General features: G+C 39.0%; 2 protein-coding genes across 2 annotated transcripts; both read left to right on the top strand.

Annotated features, from left to right (window-relative positions):
* Positions 1–4,789: 4,789 nt before the first annotated feature.
* setdb1a (SET domain bifurcated histone lysine methyltransferase 1a) lies at positions 4,790–10,991 on the top strand. The gene is made up of 9 exons (XM_083900209.1): positions 4,790–4,846; positions 5,564–5,796; positions 6,136–6,239; positions 6,334–6,822; positions 7,287–7,556; positions 9,062–9,263; positions 9,414–9,487; positions 9,987–10,177; positions 10,295–10,991. Exons 2-9 carry the CDS (start codon positions 5,627–5,629, stop codon positions 10,439–10,441), a joined length of 1,647 nt encoding a protein of 548 aa, XP_083756335.1. The 5' UTR covers positions 4,790–4,846; positions 5,564–5,626; the 3' UTR covers positions 10,442–10,991.
* Positions 10,992–12,139: 1,148 nt separating this feature from the next.
* clk2a (CDC-like kinase 2a) lies at positions 12,140–21,200 on the top strand. The gene is made up of 13 exons (XM_083900180.1): positions 12,140–12,270; positions 13,963–14,219; positions 14,339–14,588; positions 15,678–15,768; positions 16,534–16,600; positions 16,975–17,091; positions 17,507–17,673; positions 18,238–18,332; positions 18,525–18,654; positions 18,789–18,871; positions 19,138–19,217; positions 19,727–19,817; positions 19,916–21,200. Exons 2-13 carry the CDS (start codon positions 13,963–13,965, stop codon positions 20,102–20,104), a joined length of 1,617 nt encoding a protein of 538 aa, XP_083756306.1. The 5' UTR covers positions 12,140–12,270; the 3' UTR covers positions 20,105–21,200.
* Positions 21,201–23,321: the final 2,121 nt, after the last annotated feature.

A 23,321-nucleotide genomic window follows, 5' to 3' on the forward strand; every position in this document is an offset into this window, starting at 1 on the left:
TTCTGTGCCTTTTGTCTTTATTTCTGTGATCTTTGTGCCTCGACACATTCAAAGCCCCTGCGCAGTAACACCCATGGCCTCTAACATTTCTCTAAACCTGGTCTCATGACGACCAGTCAGCTGCAGCGAGCTCTCAATGGCTTTGCTGCTACAGAACGTGGTTTTTATTCTGCATTGCGTGTGGCTGAGATGTAAAATAATAATAATAATAATGATGATAAAGATAATGGTGTATAACTATGCATGCTCGCCTGTTTGTTTGTTTTTGTTTTTAAAAATAATAATGTAAATGACATGTTTGATGGGTGTATATATGTGGTTTCAGGTGTTTTATAATGAATCCAGACAAACTTCAGCTGCTTCCATATTCAAAGAACAGACTACAGAGGAAATCTATTGAAAGACAAATCATTTATGGGTTTTACCAAACGTGAATTAAAGCTCGAGTTTCCTTCTTTAATTCAGACACGATGTCAATCGTTAAGGGCTACAAGCTATGGCTATTTTTATTTGTTCACTTAATAGTTTTCTCTAGTTTTTCAGCTATCATTACTCAAAATCCCATGATTGAAAAGGATAAACAGGAAAGCAGCATGATTTTAAAAGCTGGAGGCCGGGTATGTTTAACACCTTTGCTTGAAAATGACTGTCAGTGGTTGTTCATAGTATATGAACCTTGATGCAGAGAGTGTAACTGTCACTTTTTAAATATGTATTTCACAGAAAAAAAACAAGAAATGCACAAATGAGGTTACATAAAACATGAAAACCACTCCAAGAGGAACATACACATAATGTTATGTAACAACATCCCACAGGTGACCAAAGAGCTTTAATAACAGAGTCACAGACACAAAGGTATAACGACTTTAATCAAACATAAACTGAAGCATTAAAATAAAATACAGAAGGATAAAAAAAAGAGAATTAGAAAGTATCATTACACTGCTGTGTATTAAAAGCCAGGAAATACCAAGGTCTCCTCATGTCTGTGCGTGTGTGGATTTTCTCTGGGTTCTCCAGTTTCTTGGAGATTTGGGGATTATGCAAATTGGACACCCTGGATTGACTGTACGTGTGAGCATGAGAGCGTGAGAGTGGAGGGTTGTTTGTCTCATTGGACTGGTGTACTCTGTCTTTTACCCTATGTCAGGTGGGATTGGCAGCAGTGACCCCTGTGACTGTCGTGGAGGATAAAGTGGTAGATTAATGAATGAATTAATTAATGAATTAATTTAAAAAAAAGATGAGAATATGTTTCCTTTTGTGTACAGTCAATGACACCACAATATCTACAGTATTTGAGAGAATGTTTCCTTTGTTCTTTGGGGGGATGATGATTCCTGGCCTGTCTGTTTGACATTACGGACATGGGAAATTGTTCTAAAATGCTGTGATAAATCTTAACTCTCACATGATCTGTTGCTGTGTAAACTGAGTAAACATCATTCAGTATGGAGTCACTGGTTCCACCTGTGCCGGTTGGATGTGAAGTCACTGTGGAGAGAATGTTAAATGAGATGGTGCATTACAGTGCAGTACAGTGGAGAGACATTCCAAAAATGTCTAGTGTGATTTTTACAATTATTTTCAAGTCTCAGGTGAGAAAAACAAACACATGTTGACGTAACAAGTCTGTGTTAATCAACATGTGTTTGTTTTTCAGTCATTCCAGTTGCTCTTCCCTCCACTCTGTTCTTTGGCTGCAGCCTTAAGGCCTCCCTCCCTCCTCCCTCCTTCTTCCTCCCTCCTCACCTAATTGCATATGGAGCAGGATCACTTTACCTGTGTGCTCTGTACTCCAGCCTCCACACTGTTCTTCTGCTTCACTGTAACAATCTCCATTTTAAAGCGGCAGGGTCAATTTCCCGCCCGCACTCGCATCCACCTCCATTATTTAATTGCTGTAATGCATCTCCTGTTTCTCCTGCTATGACGGCCGGGCTTTCCTTTCCACGCCTCCTGCCTCTGTGCTGTCTTAGCTTTCCTCTGAAAAATCCTTGCCTTTTTCTTGCATGCAAAGTTCCCCCTCCTTCCCTTGTTGCCTGTCGTAAGCCCTGTGTAATGAAGGAGCTCTGTCACCGAAGGAGTTGTGGTGGTGTGAAGTCTAATTGGTGACAGACGATGGTCGTTCCTGACAGGACAACAAAAGGTGTGCGGTGTTTGATACACTCGTGAACTTTGTGGAGGGTTATTCAATTCCTGCTTAAGTATTAATAGAGGCTTTACACACCGGTGGGAGGTTGCAAGATGCATGCGTGCATGCTGCTGCTGCTGCTGCTGCTCTTGTGTGTGCATACTTGTGTTTGTTACCTTTTTAGGTATAAACACTGACATTGTCAGGACCAGTAGTCCAAAAACCAGGTCCTAATGAGGCAGAACCTCATCTCTGAGGGACTATTTACATTTTGGACTAAGATTTGTTAAGGTTAGGGATAACACTGTGTTGAGGCTGTCCACATTCAGTGAGAGTCCTTAAAAGGATTGCTGTGCAAACCTGTGTGTGTGTGCGTGTGTGTGCGTGTGTGTACACGCGTGTGTGTGTGTGTGTGTACGCCTGTGTGTGCCTGTTTGTGCAGGCTCTAATGTGTGGGCTGCTCATTTCCTCTGTAATGATGATGATGATAAGCAGGGAACAGTTAAGACTGTGGTAACTGATGAGCATCTTATATAACTTTATTAATAATAATAATAATAAGCAGAGTGAAGCAGCACAGAGAGTTCTTAAGAGTTTTAGACTCAGCAGCAGCAAACACCTGGATGTCGGTTGACCAAACAGGAAGGATGGTGAGTTTGAAACTTTTGCAATCATCTTCAGAGCTTCTCTGCTTCTGCTTTAGTTACAAATCTTGCTACCATTAAAAAACGTATATTCACTGTTACCTCACTTTGAGTTTTGGCTTGCATTCGTTTTTGTTCTTTTGTTCTTTTGTGTCCACAACAATAAAAGGAAGGAAATGATGTGTTAATATCCAAGAGAGATTTGTTTTAACAGTGTAAACTTACTTGACCAATAGTAGAGCTGAATAGTTTAGAAATGATGTATTTGTTTGGCAATTGAGGATTATTTAAAAGTCATTTTCTGGCTCAAGCATCTAATAATGTGCACTTGTGCTTGTAAATATTTGGCGTTAACAAGCAATTTAAAAGCAATAAAGCCTCTAGAAAACTGTTATTCTTTTTATTTATTTATTTTTACAGTTGATTAGGGAAATAGATCCATTGAATTACGGGTTACATTGATGAACTACCTGACGTTTAAAATTGTTTAAACAAAGTTGCAGGTAAAGTGTGTCATTAACGCTTCTTGTTTTCATTACAAATATTTTACATGAGCCCACAAAATGGCTTTCAACATTTTTGGTTTGTATGAGCATTTTCCAATAACTTTCCACTGTCATATTTTACAATTGAATTTATCACAAAGCAAATATTAGGCTATGTTTGGAACCACTGACTAAATTAAAGTCTAAAGTCTAGATAAAATACATGAGTTGTGTGTTGTCTTTGCCAACATAGTAACCTGTTTTATCTGCTTTATCATCTCAGGAGTGTGTGTGCACACACCAGTCACACTGTCCTTAACCTGCTGCTGCTGGATTCATTAGGAGAAAAACAGTCACCTGTGCCTTCATGGACCAGACATCTCACCCTCACCCGACAATACCGTTTGAGGTGGACGTGGACTTGGGCTTCGCTCTCTTCTTCCTCTTCCTGCTGTGTTTCTTCCTGATGGTGACAGTGGTGCGATGTGCTCAAACAGTGGTGGATCCGTATGGCTCCATCTCCACCTCCACCTACCAGGAGGAGCAGATCACCTGAGGGAGAGTGTCTTCATCCTGTGTGACATGTCTCTGCAGGACTCCAGCTGTCCAACTTAGAGAAACTCATACATGTACACTCTCGTTGCTGTGTGTCTTCAGTGGAGACAGGATTCAGAGCATGTTTGAAACATGAAGAAGTTCCAAAATGTGCATTTATTGATTGAATGTTCCCATTTTTAATTTAACTGCAGTTTTGCATCAATGTACTTCTATAAAATACATTTTCCCTGCACAGCCTCATGCTACAGTGATGTTACGTGGCATTCTAAACAGTTTTTGAAAAGACTCCTCAGTGCCTTTTGAACAGCTATGAGTGAATTCTCAAATGGAACCGGTCGAGCTTAATCCAGTGCTTCGCTTTGAAGTGGTAACAAGAGCCAAAGTTAAAGAGCTCAGTGAAGCAATAATGTAATATCACATTGATTTGCTGTACAGGCACAGATTTAGGTGCAGACACCACGGACATGTTTCCAAAATCAAGATAAACATCGACTGTGTATGCAGCAACTTTGCCAGGTTTGACAGTTTCCTGTTGGGTAACGGGTGAACACTGGATATAAAAGGTTTTATACATTTATTTTCTTGTGATATTTTCTTTTCATTTTGATGTATTCATTATTGATTAAATACTATTATTTCCTGCCTTCTCCTTCTTGTTTAATGACAATTTACCCCCAGAGAACTATGTACGTACTTCACAAATATGTTTAATTCATCCATATAGAGACTATAATTGTTTTTCAGATGATCGTACATGAATATAATATAATATAATATAATATAATATAATATAATATAATATAATATAATATAATATAATATATTATAATATAATATAATATAATACAATATAATATAATATAATACAATACCATATCATATCTTAATAATAACACCTGCTGGTCACTTGTGTAGACGCAAGGGGGCAGTAAAGTGTCTGTCGCAGCTTAGTGCAGCATCACGAGACGCGGACGAAGAAGTGTCGCATTTCTTTTCAAGAAAAATGATAGACGTGACTTTTGGTAAGTTTATCACGGATGTTGTTCCCCAGAGACATTCGGGGCTGTTTCTGTCGCAGTCGGGTGTTCAGGTCTGACTGAATATTAGTGTCGTTTGTTTTCTACAAAAACGTACATTTCTGTTTGCTAAAGCTAAGCAGCTACGGCCAAACGTGTGGGAGAAAAGACACATGGTACACTGCTATTTCCCTAGAGCGTTTCCTGTTGTGAACACATGTAGATATCTTTTAGGTCTCGGTTTGTAAAAAAAAGCTTATTTTACGCGTGCAAAAACAAAAAGAGACATTCTTGATTTTGCAAGTAGATGCATTGAAGCAACTCCTTTAGCTACACTATGTAAGAAATGTAATATACAGTGTATACAAATACATATTTGGTCTGTTTGCCTTCTCTAAATCCATCTGATAAAACACTACGCTATTATAAAATGTAATAATACACACATTGTACTGTATATACGTGTTTACACTAAATAAGCATTTATAGAACAACACTATTGCTCAGTCTCTTTTTGTTTGCAGTGTACTTCTTAAAAAACAACAGAAAAAAACACTTATACAAGCTTAAGTACATGTACCATGCTCTCAAAAACGAAATAATAATACATAATCTGGGTATTCACATGTTCTAGAATCCCTTTTTGAGAGGAGCCACTACTGCCTTTTTGTCTTGCATCATTGAGAGAACTGTAAATGTCTTTTTTTGGCGTCTTCTCCTCAGCTACACTCATGTCCTCACCGTACCTCCGGCATGTGATTTGAAACCCTGTGTGCTGACGTGAGTATGGAGGAGGATATTCTGGAGATGACCAGACATGAGCTCCAGAAGTGGATCAGAGAGAAGGTGGAGGAACATGAGCTGATCACCCCGGCTTTGCAAGAGAAGTGCAACATGCTCCAGTTGCTGCTGGAAAGGAGGGAGAAACACACTGCTAAACTCCTGAAACTCTGGGAGTGAGTGTTAAATCTTTGCCTCTGTCTTTGGCCCCAAAACATTTTGATCTGTTTGGTTTCCCCCATAAACATCTTTTCATGCTGTAATCTAACTTATGCTGTGTAGTTTAGGGTTTTAATCCATCCATGTTTTCAAGAGTTTATTCTTTTATAGATGATATAGCAGTTGAATTTCCCCGTCTTCTATAAGAGCCACATTACTTTGTTTTTGTCATATCCTAAATTCCACTGTAGTGTCTCTTGAGTCATGTCCATGTACTAATACTGAATAGCAAATGTGCTAATGTCCTATGGTGTTTGTGTAGATTTATATTTTCTTTTTATAATGTTGATGTGCAGGTCTGTGGAAGCATGTGAAGCAACTCTGAAAAAACAATACTCATTGCTGGGTTTGGAATATAGAGACACAGATTCTGAAGATGATGATGTTGGCGCTGGTTGTGGTAAGGTTCACATCATCTTTGACCAGACAATCTAGCCTTTGTTTGTTTTGGTTTGTCAAACCTGTGTTTCTTCTTTTTTTTCCCCTGTTTGTAGAACACGTACCTCACTTGTCATACGATCCTGTTCAATCTGAGACTGGAGGCTGCCTTTCTCCTGCCACTAGAGACCATGCTCTGAATGAAAACAATGACAAAAAACTGTTTCCGTGTATAAGAAACCCAGTGGTAACCTTGACCAGACTGCCTGAATGGAAGATCACTACACTACTTCCATCAACCTGTCAAGCGGATGACAATGAGGATGACGTCTTTAGCAACTGCGATTCTGGTGACCAGTGGGAACCAGAAAAAAACGCCAGTGATTCTGATTGTTCTGGTTGGAGTTTTAACTCTTTGAACAAGAGGAGAAAAAAAGACCAAACGTCAAATGAAGAACTTGGCAGGAGTCATGAAACACAACCAGTTGCCTCTAAAGCAGATGATAAGGACAGTGTAGCAGAAACTAAAGCACCTCAAGACAGCAACCAAAGCATAGCTAAAGATGGTGCTTTGAGAACAGAGTCTCCACCAACAAACACTGAAGGTAATGTTCATTAACAACACACATTTCAAACACACAACACTTTGAAGCTTTTATTGTATCATTTACTTTAATTTGGTTCCTGTAAATAACAACAGTCACTTTTCTCTATCCTACTAACAAATACTGTGAAATTCTTGGCCATCTGATTTGACTTGTTGCTATTATAAATTAGAAAGGCCTGTAGTCGTGATGCTATAACACAGATAATGTTCAAATTCTACAAAAAGCTTTACCAGCCTGCTTGCTCGTGAGCCACAATAAGATATGAGACCAGTTACTAGTTCATGTTTTTGTAATCTAAAATGGGGTGAATGACATTTAACCGAATTTACCCCCTGCACCATGGCAGCATGCAAGTAACGTCCCTGCCTTCCGATTAAATGGAAGTATTCAAACACAGACAAATATATTAATTTACCTTAATTTCACCCCTTCATGTGTCCATGTTATATGTTCTTTTGCAGTGACAGAGGTTCCTTCTGTGTGCAGTGTATCAGCTTCATGTCAGTCCACTGTTAAAGCCACAGATAAAGCCACTGTTAAAGCCAAAGATAAAGCCAAAGATAAAGCCAAAGATAAAGCCAAAGATAAAGCCAAAGATAAAGCCACAGATAAAGCCACCAAGAGCCTTCCTCGTGTGCCAGAAAAGAAGCTCAGTGTGGACATGGCTGTTGTGGCTCGGAGGAAGCAACTGAAATGGCAACAGGGGAAAATCAAGGAAATCCTGACAAAGGGTAAGAAGACTGTTCAGCTGTTCAACACAATATACACTTGGCATCTACTTTACATGTACTTTATTCTCATTTAGTTGACTCACTGTATTTGTCCATGTGGGCTGGGCACCGTGTAGCGCATGACGCTTGTAAATCAAATCAATCAATCATCCAATACATTTTCAAATCCAAATCAAATCAAATTGTATTTATATAGCCCACAATTACAAAACACAGGGCTCCACAGGGTTTGTAACATCCTCTGTCCTTTGACCCTCGACCAGGGTAAGGAAAGGCTAGCAGGGAAAAAACCCCTTATAACAGGGAAAAGGAAAGGGGTAGAAACCTTAGGGAGAACCACAGGTGAGTGATCCACTCCCTGTACGTGCAGTAGATGTTACTCAAAACTTTTTTCAAAGAGTAAAAAGTCTTTAAATGCCAGGATCCATCTGGATAACTGGGTTTGTCTCAGCCTGTAGTGAAGGCTGTTGTGGTCAGAGACTTGGGGATGACGTTTCCGTCCTGGCCTCAGAAAGTAGTAGTAGCCTGGAAACTGGATCTGGATCCTGTAACCGCTTTATCCTCCACTGGAGGGTCGCGGGGGTGCTGTGCCTATCTCAGCGATAGGGCGATAGGCAGGGTACACCCTGAACAGTTTGATCATCTTTTTAGTTTTTTCTGAAAACACACTAAACCAAAAGGTACTTCTTGTCTGTAAGAGGAATCTAATTTTTCTGGTTTACTTCAGCTTCAGATCAGTCAACAGTATTAAAACTCCCCAAATTACCAGAGCAGTGTTCTATTCTTAGTGCAGACACATGGACTCACTGTTCATGTTACATCCACTGATAATAAACAACACATTTCATTTCTCTTTATCAACCAGTAATAGCAGGAAACAGGGCAAGTTGTGATGTTTATACAATACATGTTTATGATTAGAAGACTTAAATGCAGTAAAAAAAAATAATGTTGTTACTTGATGATCATGAAACTATACTAGATTTGTGGAGTCTATGTCCATCAAATCAGCCTTAACTCATTCATGCCTGCCTCACAACTGTAGACTATATATAATATGGAAGTCACAGTTAACCACCAGGGGGCGACTGGCTGGTTGCAGAAAATGGGAAAATGAGCCTACTTCTTACTTGATTTATAAAGTCAGTCAATATTTTCCTGAGCAGTTAATGGTATGAATCTCTCATTTCTTATTTTTTCTTCAAAAGAACATCATGTCAGTTTTGTAATTTATCTTCATATTTATACGAAAATAGATGACAAGGCACAGCACAGCACAGTGAATGGATGGACGGAGTGTGAGCTTTTAACGTCCCATAGGTTGATTCCTGAGGTTTAAAAATGGACATTTGTTTTGCAACCATATGACAATGTCCCTACAGCATTGCCTCCTTTACAATAGGCACCATAACATAACGTCCCATCAGGAGTTGATCAGAATCTAACTTGGAGAGTGTTGCATTGAAGCAATTGATTATGGTTTTATGTTTGTTTTTCCTTTGTAGAAGACGGTCGATTGAAATACAAGGTTGTTTTTGAAGACATGGGAAAGATGCTTGTGTCTGGTTACCACATCACCTTGAAACACACACCAAAGGCTGACCAGCTGTTTGTTGGTGACCGTGTGGTCGTCGCGTGTAAAGCTGATCGTTCCTACTTCTGTCCTGGTGTCATAGCAGAAGTACCCTGCAGGAAGAATTTCATGAGGTTTGTGTGTGTGCGCATTGTTTTGTTTCTTCAAGGATTGACTTTTATGATACATTTACTGCAGTTTTTCATTCATGTATTTACTGTTTAATTCCTGATTCAGACAAATTGGGTTTGATCATTTCTTCCTTTTTTGTTTTCAATTTTCAGATTTTTGGTCTTTTACGATGATCACACTGCAGTATATGTTGGCTTGTCTTTTTTACACAAAGTGTACCAGCCATGTAAGTGTAGGACCACAAGGGTGTGTTTCTGATGACTCAATTCACTGGTGACAATTAATAAGCTATTTTTGAACACGGATTTGACTGAAAAACCTTTTTAATTTAAGTCTGTTTAAAACTCTTTATTTTCTGTTAGAAATCAATGTTGGGTCAGACTTGTCTTAAACACAAATGTCTGAAAGGAAATATATAAAATGTGGGGTGTTGGTGGTTATGAGTAATAAATCGTTATAACTCACAAAAGGCAGAGTGAGTTTCTTTTTGTTTGCATCAGTCAATGGTGGTTGATGGAGTTTTCAACATAGTAGTAATTAGAGGGAGCAGTTCCCAGGAGCAGGAAACGTAATGTTTAGCATGTCAATAAAACACAGCAGTCTGCATCTCTGTGTCATTCTCATCCATATCTTACCTCATTTATGATTGATGCCATGTTTGATTTTCTTTTTCTGGTTCGGTTTTTGTCTGGTTCTTTCTGATTCTTTAATTTCTTCTGTGACAGTGACAAAGCCTTTGGATGATATTGTAGATGGGGTCCACAGAGCCTTCATGAAGGATTACTTGGAAACTTGGCCTCACCCACCACAGGCCCATTACAAGCGGGGACAGGTCATTAAAGCAGCGTTTAATGGCGTCCAGCAGGAATGTGAGGTGCTCAGGGTTGACTGCAGCTTGATGGAGGTTGTTTTTAAGGTCAGTGCATTTAACCACCTTTTTTAAAGTGTTTCCACCCAAATTCTATATGTTTTTAATATTGATACATTTATATCACTTGTGTCACTTATCCAGTCCATTTCTTGTGCTACTCAGGAAGGCCAACATAAAGAGTGGCTATACCGAGGCTCCATGCGCTTGGAGCAGGTGACCCATATGAGAGAGCAGATGAAGATTGACAAGGAAAAACGGCAAGGCAGGAAAGGTAGACCATTTACCTCAGGCAAATTTAAGCTCATTTGAGTTTAACACCATTATTACGTGTTCTGGAAATAATTACTACGTAATTGTCCGAAAACACCCAGGAGTGGTCTTTGTGTGATGTTATATCTTCAGAGAAAGAGAGATGAAACTGTCTGTGGGGATCTCTGGTGAGCATGAGAACAGAGGCCGCTTTAATAGAAGAGAAAATAGGAGGTGAAGGGAGTTGTAGGGAGGTATCAGGAGATAACACAGGATGGCACAGTGGAAGAATGTTGAAACAGTTACACACGCGTTCTCATGGAAATGGAAACAGAAATTTCCATTACAACTCTGTGTCTGTATTGATGTTATGTGTTTCAAATTCAAATAAATCTTCATGGTGGGTCCCTGTGCCAAAAGTTGTCTTGCAGCACATTGATGTTTGTGTGGACTTGAGGAATTATTTGTTCATAATTTATGTCAATTGTTATGTATGTTAAATGTTTTTTTGTGCTTGAACAAAATAAAGTGAATTATTTTCTTCCAGCGTATTTCACTGTTTAAGTTCACAAACATTGTGAAGAAATCGGCTACTATTTTAAACGTTAACAACTGGAACACCTAAAAATGTTAGAGCGTGTTTTCACAGAAAACTTCTGAAAACAAAAAAAGTTGGAAGTGCTCAGTGCACCTTAAGCTACTGTATTCTTGTTTAGGGAGTATGATGATCACAACTTTGTCAGAAATGTGCATCAGTTCAGCAGAATATCCAGGATATCTAGTTTTAACATGTAAAATGTTTTATTTGTATTAAACTTGTTTTGTTTTCTAAAGAATGCTGTATTTTTTGTCAAGACACAAGGTAGCAATAATTGTTTCATGGCAAAGCTGCTACAAGACTATGTATTGGCTATGGTCAAGGCTGTGGACCTCTGAGTAACACTTTTGAACCATCACCATATTTCACTAGCACATTGTCACTATATAAACCAGTGTCCAAGGTCTTCTCCTACATGATGTACCATTACCAACAACGGATTCAAGGACAATATCAAGATGCAGCAGGAAACTAATGTTATGGATCATTAGTTTTTCATTGTTTCATAGGTGGGTGATTATGTAACTACCCACATGGTTTTATTGACACTTGGTAAAAACAACTGCCTGGAAGTTGTTTTGGTTGCATTTTTATTTTTGAGAACAGCAACTCCAAAAGTAAAGGATGGATCTTGATGACATTTTCTGGGGATCTGAGCTATGGCAAAAGGAGAGAGAAAAAAACATCCTGATAAGAAAATACAAATAATATATATATATGTAAAGCGATAAAAGTAAAAGTGATATAGGGTGGTGACAAACTTTGCAGCCCCAAAAGAGATCTGCACTTTCTCCAATTAAAGGAAGACTCTGGTTTTGTGTATGATTTTAAAGCCAAAAACAGGTTGGCGATTTGTTGGTGGATACATTATTCTGTTACATACATACATATCTATATCTATATCTATATATATATATATACATATATTTGATTGTGTTTGGGTACAAGTACAGTTAGACAGATGTGTTTTGATTTGTTATTATTGTTATTATCATCTTCCTCATCATCATCATCATTATTATAATAAAGGAGCATAAAAGTGTCAACAATGACATGGGGGCAGAGAGCTGACATGTCAACATATTTAGGTATTTAGGGACTCTGAGTCGCAGGGAGGCGTTAGCTCCTTGAGTCTGAAGCAGAACTAGCTGTCCCGTGCAGACAGAAAAAAAGCTGGCCGCCTACTAGCTAGCTCTGATCATCAGGCTAGTACTCAGACCATAACTGAGGCAACTGGAACGCCACCACGGATTTCCTGTGGGACAAGCGCACGGGTCTCGCTGCGAAAACGGTAAATAACGTATATTCGAGCTGTTTCGTGTTCGTGAAGAAGCCACATTCCGAACAAACGCGTACCTTTGCTAGCATAAGTAGCTGTTTAGCTGGTGAGCGTAGCTAAGCTAAGATGGCGGTCAAATTATTTACATTCCCTGATGTTGCTAACAGAACGTGCTAACTGCCACCACGTCGTTCGTCGGTGAGCTTATTTAGATGGTTCAACTTTAAACATGTAGCAGCTGTTAAGATATTGGGGGACACATGTTATTGCATTTACGTCGTAGTTGTAAGTAGGAACATCGTTGACAGTGTCACGTAAGTTCTGCATCGGTCTTGTTTATGTGAATAAGAATGCAATAGCGATACTTGTATAAGTATTGCATTTACCTAATTCTAATCTTAGTTAACGCTTCACTGTGGGCAGTTACGTACATGTCATTCGTACGTATTGTAATTGCCGTTTGAAGCGCCAGTGTTTGCGTCAGCTAGTTGTTTCTACTTCATAAGAATCATGCAACAGAGATTATTCAAATGTCCCTGCGCCTTTGATCACTGGTATTAGTTCACTAATTTCTAGGCCCTCTTCAACAGTTGTCTGTCCAGCTAGCTTGACCTGTGTCTGCACAGATTTCGTCTGTATGCGTCTTCCTCATGACGTTAAAGTTGCAGTGTTTGTGTTTGTGGTTTGCCTTATTCAAAGCTGGAGAAGGCCTCCCACACAACCGTTTTTTTTGTTTTGTTTTTTCAATTAAAGATCAAGTGTGTTTACTACGCTGCTGTTACTATTCTGATTTAACTAGATCTGTTTTCAATCAGCAATTACATCCAACACTTGTATTTTCACATGTCGTTTAATATGTGGTGATAAATATACTGTTTATTACTTCTTACTACTTTTTTATTTTATTTGACTCCTGCTCTACATTCACTGGATACATTTTGTAGGTACATAGCCCATCTGCTGCAAGGATTCTGTTCAATTCAATTCAAATTTATTTGTATCGTGCCAAATCACAACATACATTATCTCAAGGCACTATTTGTATTAAGGCAGAAACCTTTACAATATCATAGAGATAAGAGAAACCCATCAATTCACAAAATTCACAAAATGACAGACGTATAACAGTTCAAGTAATAGGTGAATCAGAGTGACATTTTTATAGTATTACAATGTCATCATAGATTGTCGATCAAAAATGATACTGATTTTAATCATACCATAATAATGATGGCAGTCCTATTACTGCTAGATGCTCTCCTGCATATCTTGGTTCCAAGTTCCCACATGTGAATATATTAGTTAACATTGCCGCTCTATCAACTCAGACCTTTGCGGCCATTCTCCTCTGACCACTGGTGTCAGTAAAGCATTTTTGCTCAGAGAACTGTTTCTCACCATTCTCTGTAGACCCCAGAGATGTTTGTGTGCATTGAGTTGTTGCCGTAAGATTTGGTTGGTTAGATATTTGTGACAAATTGCAGTGACACCTTGTAAAGTAACTGGTGAGTCTATATTCACCAACAGTCTCTGATGACTCTGTGGCAAAAAGGGTGACTGTTAAATAAAGACTTTCATTTGACTGCAGCTGTTCCCTGTACTTACATTAGTGGGTGTTCATCATTAGAGGGCCTTTTAAAGTTTGGGCTTTTTTTGGATTTTTAATGAATACTTTTTTTTTTACCTTTTGTGCAAATCCACTAGATGCCTCACACAAGACGCTACTCGTCTTCGGACAGAGACAGTCGAAGCAGCTTCCAGGACCGTTACAGAGACAGCAGAGGCAACTACCAGGATCGTTTCAGAGACCGAGACCGAGACAGGGACAGAGGGCGAAGACAGCGCCACAGAAGATCACCGTCGTTCTCATCCAGCAGTGACAGAGAACGAGACAGAAGGGGGCGGGGACAGGGACAGGGACAGGGACACAGACAGGAAGGAAGCTTTGTACGCTCAAGGAGGTATGTTGGTGTCCACAGAGGGATGTGTTATCTTGTTATGCTGAAAATGTTTCTTGTAGTGCAAACCATATATAGAGTGCTTATCTATATGTTTTGATGTATCATGTACTCTGTTTCAGTCGTAGTTATGACAATCGCTTAGTGGAGCACCGGCCATATGACCGAAGATACTACGAACGGGACCGCGACAGAGAAAGAGAACCACATGGAGCAGCTGAAAGTTACTATCCACGCAACTTCTCTCCAAACGTGTACGACCATCGCCGCGGCCGTGAGAGGGAACGGGAAGAGTCATACAGGCGGAAAGGCAGCAGGCGTAAGCACAAACGAAGGCGGCGTAGAACCAGGTCCTATAGCCAGTCCTCCTCGGTGAGTACAGCCGGCCCTGAGATTGTATCTTAACTGTCATGGTCCTCTTTCCTTCCACCTCTGTCTTTTTCTCTCAGCTCTTTCTGTCTCTGTCTTACCCTAACCATTTATTCTCTGCAGCTCCTGGAATTGGTAAGTAGTACAATCTTTATGATTTTTTTTTTTGTCTGTCAGAGGGATTTTGTTTTATTTTATTCTTTTTATGCGGGTTTGACTAAAATTGGCATTTCCTTTTGGCAGAGCATTTTCATTTTTATGCAAACACTTTGTCATCAGTTTTACTCATCAAACAACTTTCTGCTTTTTTCACACACCCATCACCGTAGCTTTCCAAACTAAATCTGTGGCCCTGACATAAATAAATAATCGGTTTATTAAGAAGTACGTAGAAAAGCCTTAAATGTATGTTGGCCACCCATGAACTTCAGGTCAGATACGCTGAAAATAAAAAATGAAAATGTTCTTCCAAACATGCTAAATTCTCATTGAAACTGATTGTAGATTTTTGTTAAAATTCAATGACATTCACAATGTCTTGGATGTATTAAGATATAGTTTTTGTGTGGGCTACAGTATGCAGTATCTCACCACACACGTTTTTATTGGGTGGTAAACACTGAAGTGAGTAAGGGGTGGACTTTGTAGTATAAGGTTACCTTCATGTTTCCTGCTTGATTACACCTGTTTTCCATCTTGTTTAATCTGAAAAGTCAGCCTGAATAAGTTATTTTACTGTCTTTTTTTGCGATGATGAATGGAAATGCCAGTTGCTTCCTTGTTTGTAGGCAACTGTGGTTTAAAGGTAGAGGGGGGAGAGAAGCAGAGGACAACATGTGATCTTTGACTTGTTCCCTTGCACTATATCCCTATCGTTATATATTTCCTTCACGTGGTGTCATGCGTGAATCGCCCCATGACCACCAAACCCACCTACAACCACAACTACATCAACTACCGCCAACACCACCCTCCTCTTCCCTCCTCGTCTTCCTGTGCCGCCTGACACCATGGCTGCGGCTGTCCCCGAAATCCCCCTGTACCCTTTGGTCGTGTCGTGACCTGCTGATGGTGGTTTGGGTGTGAAAACAGCGGAGCGGCAGTCGGACACGGGCACTGAGTGTGAGGGACGACGAGGAAGGGCACCTGATCTGTCGGAGTGGGGACGTCCTGCAAGAGAGATGTACTCACTGCCACTACTCTATCGTAACCCTTCTCCATATGAGTATTAAAGCATAGAGCATTTACATGACATGGGAGTGCCTGATGATGATGATGCCTTGCTAGAATGCTCTTCGCTCTAATAGCTGAAATAGGGTGGATTGCAAGAATAATGAAGATTTTAGGAGGGACGTTAGATATTTTCCCCTTTTTCGTTGTAGAATTTCAAGCTGTGGAGCATTTTCTGTTTCACAGGTTGATTTTCTTAAACATAGAATCCGATTTGCAGCTGTTTGTTTCTGATGTGTTTCGCTTAGAGCTTAAAGCCTTAACTCTAGCTAGCTATTCTCCACTGTGAGGGTGTCAGGATTTTGTTGTTATAGTGTACACTTCAGCATTTAGCAGACTCAGTACGTGTGTAGTTCCGAGTTTTATTTTCAGGATCATGCATTGCTTAGTAATGCCTTTTTCACAGTGTGTCCTTTTGGACAACGAGAACCATGTCTTGAAAGGGTGAACGTTTATTTTTTGATGGCCACAAATTGGTCGTCAAAGGAAGGCAGATTTGCCTCCTTTATCGTAAAGCAATGCATCCGGTTATCATAGATTGTTTCCAGTCTGCCAAATTTGAATAGGCAGCCTCTTGAAAAGGGGATGGGCGCTAGCATGGATACGCCTGTCTATACTTTTGTATTGTATATTTCTGCTCAAGTTCACAAGTCTAATGCTCCTCTTCTTTCTGTCCCCGCTCTCCCTTTCTTTTTCTCTTGTTTCTGGTGTATTGCAGATGAGATTGCCAGCACTTTGGGAGAAGGCACCTTTGGGAGGGTGATGCAGTGCATTGACCATCGCAGGTGTGTTTATTTGTGTGCCACTCTAACCTGAATATATGTAGGACATATTCTTCTACCTTTGAGGTAGTTCCAGTTTTGACCTCCAGTCAGGAACACTTATTGTGCTTGTTGTTGTGTTTTTTGTTTTAGCTAGCAAATGTTTATTGTGCTAGTCACAGTTTAAGCTTGAACAATATGATATTTGGGTTGTAATCATCTATATTTACTATAGTTTACCAATATGTTTTAACTTTTAAGTCAAACTAAACATTCCTTATTGATGCCTGAAGTTCAATGTAACTACCAGGAACTTTTCCCCTTCTCAAAGTGAGGTTCAGATAATTATTATTATTACAGTTATGTGATGCATGTCTCTGCTTCATTACCTTTTACAGGGGAGGAGCCCACGTTGCTCTAAAAATTATCAAAAATGTGGAGAAATACAAGGAAGCAGCTCGTTTGGAGATCAATGTCCTGGAGAAGATCAATGAGAAAGACCCTGATAATAAATTGTGAGTTTCTTTACTGATTAAATCGACACATTTCTCCTTTTTTAGAAAAATATTTAAAATTGCACAGTTCTGCTAGTAGTGTCTTCAACTAATATAGTTTTGCTCATGTGGGTAGGTGTGTCTAAGACTTTTCTCTTTACTTCCTTTACTGGGAGCTTTCAAGGCTTACCTTACAAAATAAATATTTGATTCAGCCAGTAAACCTGTTGGTATAAATAAACCTCTACATAACTGCCACACCTCATGTAAAGGCTGTGGGTGTCTGTGGCTCATGTGCTACTGCAGTTTGTCCACTAATTACAAAGTTGACGGTTCATTCCATGGCTCCTCTCATCTGCCGACCATTGTGAAAAGGTTGTTTATAATTACAGTTCTTTACAGACTATTTACCCTTTGCATTCTCTTGATTTTTCAGCCTGTGTGTACAGATGTACGACTGGTTCGACTACCATGGTCACATGTGTATCTCCTTTGAGCTGCTAGCTCTCAGCACCTTTGACTTTCTAAAGGAGAACAACTACCTTCCCTACTCAATTGGTCAGGTCAGACACATGGCCTACCAAATCTGTCTCGCCGTGAAGTGTAAGTTACACTACATTATGCTACTGTAATGAGGCTTTAAAATAAGTAATTTTCCAACAACAGCACACCTTGTTTATTGTCATTTTCTTTGTCAGTTGCTTGCATGTGAAGTGAGAGCAGTAAAGAGCTGGTGTCTGTAGTAGACCGTGTGCAACCACATGAGGGCATTATAGAGTCACATAATTATTATGCTATTCAGAAAGAATCAAATCCTGACTAGAATGTCAGCATCTTTATCGCCTTCAGATTCTCATGTTCTGATGTTTTATATCATCTAAATTGATTAACACAGTCATGTTGCAAGGTATATCTCCTCTGTCCTTGACACATACATTGTGCAGGGTTTCTTCTGACAGAGCCGACATCGTATTACTCATTTCTGTTAAACACTACAGTTTCTCAAGAAATCGTCCTTTCACTGGGGACCCACAATTTCCCAGGGACTTACTGTATGGCAGATCTATCAACATCTCTGTTAAATACTGATTGATTGAAGGTGGATGATGTAAAATACTTTGAATTTACAGACGTGAAAGTATAAAAAGCAACATTTTTCGTCCACAGTTCTTCATGACAATAAGCTGACGCACACGGACCTGAAGCCTGAGAACATCCTGTTTGTTAATTCAGACTTCACAATGTCCTACAATGTAGAAAAGGTAAGAAACTATAGAAAGCAAATATTTTTTCGTGTAAATCATGTTGCTTGGGCAAAAAGAAACAAATGAAGTTAAAATGAGATTGGACTTTCTTTAGTTGCATAGCCACTCGTGGAGAATTTGCATAAGGATATGTATTAAAGTCAGAATAAGTTCAGTAGTTTTGACACTCGTGTTTTTGCTATCTTACAGAAACGAGAAGAACGGACGGTGAAGAGCACAGCCGTGCGTGTCGTTGATTTTGGCAGTGCCACTTTTGACCACGAGCACCACAGCACCATTGTGTCCACAAGGCATTACCGCGCCCCGGAGGTCATACTAGGTGAGCACGACCGAACACAAGACAAAATGCTGGCAGTAATGTGTCAGTCAGCATTAGCTTTGCCATGCCAATACCCTGCATATATATGTATCTTTTCTTCTTCTTCTTCTAATTTGAATGTGTCTCTCCTTAAGAACTGGGCTGGAGCCATCCCTGTGATGTGTGGAGCATTGGGTGTATCCTGTTTGAGTACTACCTAGGTTTCACCTTGTTTCAGGTAAGGCGGTTTTCTAAGTATAAAGTGAGCTCTGCAAATCTATATGTTATTTTATCGACGTCATGTGCAGCCCATACATGCAGCGACAGTTTGTTCTCTTGTTAACTTGGTAGGAATAAGCCCCCAAATTTGTTTTTAAACCTTGTTGTTTTTGACACTTTGTAACTGGAGAACCAGCAGTTTCTAAATCACGATTATCCCCAAATCTCCCCCTTTTCTCTCTTTACTGCTGAATCATGGTCGTCTCTACCTCATACCTCTTTCAGACCCATGACAACAGGGAGCATTTGGCCATGATGGAGAGAATCCTTGGACCAGTTCCCTCTAGGATGATTCGTAAAACAAGGTGAGAGAACAGGAAAACACCTCATAAGTCTTCTATTGCGTCTCTAGGAATCATCATGTAACTCAAAATACATTTTAAAACAGATGTGGAATTACCTGTTCAGTCAGACTCAAACTGGGCTGGGTGCTCTGTGCATGCACTATAGTTCCCACCACTGGCATTGACCTAGAAACAATAGAACAAGCTGGAACACTGAAAACAACAGTGGGGGAAAACCTGGGGAAATCCAGGCCAATACATTTTTGGACTGACGAGGAGACAGGGTTAATGCTCTTTCAGCTCAAATAATTACATATTTTTTACAGTTCATTGATAGTACAAGAAGCCTCATAGAGCAGCAGAGGTAGACACGCCCCTGCTAGTGTTTGTACATAAACAGTACTCCAATCAAACAGCACTTACCTGTGAATGGAAACTTACAGGAATGAGGCTTTCCTAGATTAATAAAGGTTATAATAGTAATAATAAAATGCTGCTTAGCACTCACACTGTTGTCTGTACCATTTCAGAAAGCAGAAGTATTTTTATCGGGGTCGCCTGGACTGGGACGAGAGTTCGTCAGCAGGAAAATATGTCAGAGAAAACTGTAAACCTCTGCGGGTAAGAAGAGCGGAGTGTCTTCCTTTTGTTTGCCAGTGTTTCTCTTGACGATCTCTCAATATTCCACCTTGTCTCTTTCTTGTCTGTCCCACCATCAGCGGTATCTGCTGTCGGAGGCGGAGGAGCACCACCAGTTGTTTGACCTCATTGAAAGCATGTTGGAGTACGAGCCCTCTAAGAGGCTGACGCTCGCCGACTCCCTCAAACACCCTTTCTTTGAAAATAGCAGCGTTGGCGAGGCCACGAGCAGCAAGACCTGGGAGGGAAACAGAGACATTAGCCGGTGACATCTGAGCCCTTCAAAGACTGAGTGACAGAGATCATATTTTATATGTGGTGCAGGTCTTGAATTACAGGGGCTTTAGGTGTTTTCTGTCAATCATCATTAAAGCATGGACACCTTAATGTCTTGCCCTCCCTGTCCTGTCCCTTGGATGTCCACCTCTGCAGCCACAAGAGGCATGTTTTGTTTTTTTGCAGAGAGACCTATACAACCCGCAAAAGACTGGAAAAGAGTCAGACTTTTTTAGTGGCCTCAGTAAAGGACAGAATCATGAAAGATTGTTTGTACCCAGGGTAGCCCTCTATGCAGCTCCAGTCTTCCTTTTTGACTTCTGATCCACCTTCATCCATCCGTCTGTTAATTAATGCTGGAGAAGAAAGGATATAAAGGAGGTAGCACTGTATGTGCAGCATAAGTCTTCACCCACACAAGTGTTCACAATTTCATGCTTCAAGATATTCTTCCCTGATGACATCATATCAACAAATTGCAAGTATCTCCAGCTGAGGCAGGTATCTCGAGGTCATGTTTTTGTTTTTTAAGGTGAGCACTTGCACTGTGTATTATTTTTTTAATGTATAAAATGATCCTTATATGGAGACTGTTTACCTCCAACTTGCTCTTGCGTTGCCAATGAGATAATAATGTGATGACTCCACACACACACAGGCCTCTAAAGCCCGTCTCATTCATAGATATATATCTGTTAATGTTATACAAAGCTTTCTGGGTGTGTGTTCGGTCAAGGGTGTGAGTTTGTGTATTGTCGGTGTGGATTGAGTGGTTGATGCTCTCATGTAAACGTTTAGTTTTTTAGTTGTTGAGCGTTAGTTATGGAATTATTATCAAAAACACGAAAAAAACAGATAAACTGCCTTCTCCATGTGTGATAATGGTTGGATCCAATGTCTCACCATTAAGGTTAAGCACACAGCTCCTGGTGGAAGCCATCGAGCCACACACAGCTCCTGTTGACATATTTATTTTGAGTTCCAATAGGTCAGTCCCCACTCCCACCTGTAAATGACATGTTTTTGTATCAAATTAAAGCGTATAAAACTGTATATATGTATGATTGTGTAGAATTAAAGTTAAGTCCTCCTTGCCAGGGGCGTATGGTGCTTTCAGTATCAGCTTAAGCCTGTGGCTAAAAGGAGGCGCTCTGTCTTTAAATACCACCACTGCGTCCGAGTCCATGTCTTACCGCACTGACTAATAATAAAACTGCTGGGTGACTCGCAATAAATAAACATCACACTTTGTATGTCATCCAAAATTTGACAAAAAATTATATTTTTGTATGTCGTGCAAAATTTGACAAAAACGTTGCACTTTAGTATGTCGTCCAAAATTTAACAAATAGTCAAAGGTTAGTATGTTGTCCAAAATGTGACAAAAAAAGTCATACTTTAGTATATCATCCAAAAATTTACAAAAACGTTATAACTACTATGTTGTTCAAAATTTGATCTTTTTTTTGTCCATGATTTGACAAAAATGTCACACAACTGTTGTCCAAAATTTGAAACAAAAATTGAAAAAACCTTTTTGGTCCAAAATTTGACAAAAAAGTCATATTATACTATGTTATCCAAAATTTGACAAAAACATCATACAATACTATGTCGTCCAAAATGTGACCAAAGCGTCATACTATACTATGTTGTTCAAAATTTGATAATTCCTTTGAAAAAAAATGTTGGTCCAAAATTTGACAATTTTTATAAAAAACACATTATACTATACAATGTCGTCCAAAATTTACAAAAATGTCATACCTTACTATGTTGTCCGAAATTTGACAAAATCGTCATACTTTATTATGTTGTCCAAAATTTGACAAAAACGTCATACTATACTATGTCGTCCAAAATTGGAAAAAAAAAATAATTTCTTTTTTTAGCCCAAAATGTGACCAAAACGTCATACTATACTATGTCGGCGACCTCAATGTCATACTACACTATTTGTCCAAAATTTGACCATTTAAAAAAAATTAAATTTCGTCCAAAATTTGACAAAAACGTCATACTATACTATGTCGTCCAAAATTGGAAAAAAAAGATTGAATTTCTTTTTTTAACCCAAAATGTGACCAAAACATCATACAACACTATGTCGGCGACCTCAATGTAATACTACACTATTTCGTCCAAAATTTGACAATAAAAAAAAAAATAAAAAAATTGGGTCCAAAATTTGACAAAAACGTCATACTATACTATGTCGTCCAAAATTGGAAAAAAAAATAGAATTTCTTTTTTTAGCCCAAAATGTGACCAAAACGTCATACTATACTATGTCGTCGACCTCAATGTCATACTACACTATTTCGTCCAAAATTTGACAATAAAAAAAAAAATAAAAAAATTGGGTCAAAAATTGACAAAAACGTCATTCTATACTATGTCGTCCAAAATTGGAAAAAAAAATGTAATTTCTTTTTTTAGCCCAAAATGTGACCAAAACGTCATACTATACTATGTCGTCAACCTCAATGTCATACTACACTATTTCGTCCAAAATTTGACAATTTTTTTAACAAACAAATTTGGTCCAAAATTTGACAAAAACGTCATACTATACTATGTCGTCCAAAATCGGGAAACAATTTGAAATGTCTTTTTTTTAGCCCAAAATGTGACCAAAACGTCATACTATACTATGTCGGCGACCTCAATGTCATACTACACTATTTGTCCAAAATCTGACCATTTGTTTGGAAAAATATTTTGGTTCCAAAATTTGACAAAGATGCCATACTATACTATGTCGTACAAAATCGGACAAAAAATTGAAAATTCTTTTTTTTTGCCCAAAATGTGACCAAAACGTCATACCATACTTTGTCGTCGACCTCAATGTCATACTACACTATTTCGTCCAAAATTTGACAATTAAAAAAAAATAAAATTTGGTCCAAAATTTGACAAAAACGTCATACTATACTATGTCGTCCAAAATTGGAAAAAAAAAAAAAATTCTTTTTTTAGCCCAAAATGTGACCAAAACGTCATACTATACTATGTCGGCGACCTCAATGTCATACTACACTATTTGTCCAAAATTTGACCATTTAAAAAAAATTAAATTTCGTCCAAAATTTGACAAAAACGTCATACTATACTATGTCGTCCAAAATTGGAAAAAAAAGATTGAATTTCTTTTTTTAGCCCAAAATGTGACCAAAACATCATACAACACTATGTCGGCGACCTCAA

This window comes from Microchirus variegatus, assembly GCF_963457635.1.
Source record: "Microchirus variegatus genome assembly, chromosome: 13".
NCBI classification, from domain to species: Eukaryota; Metazoa; Chordata; class Actinopteri; order Pleuronectiformes; family Soleidae; genus Microchirus; species Microchirus variegatus.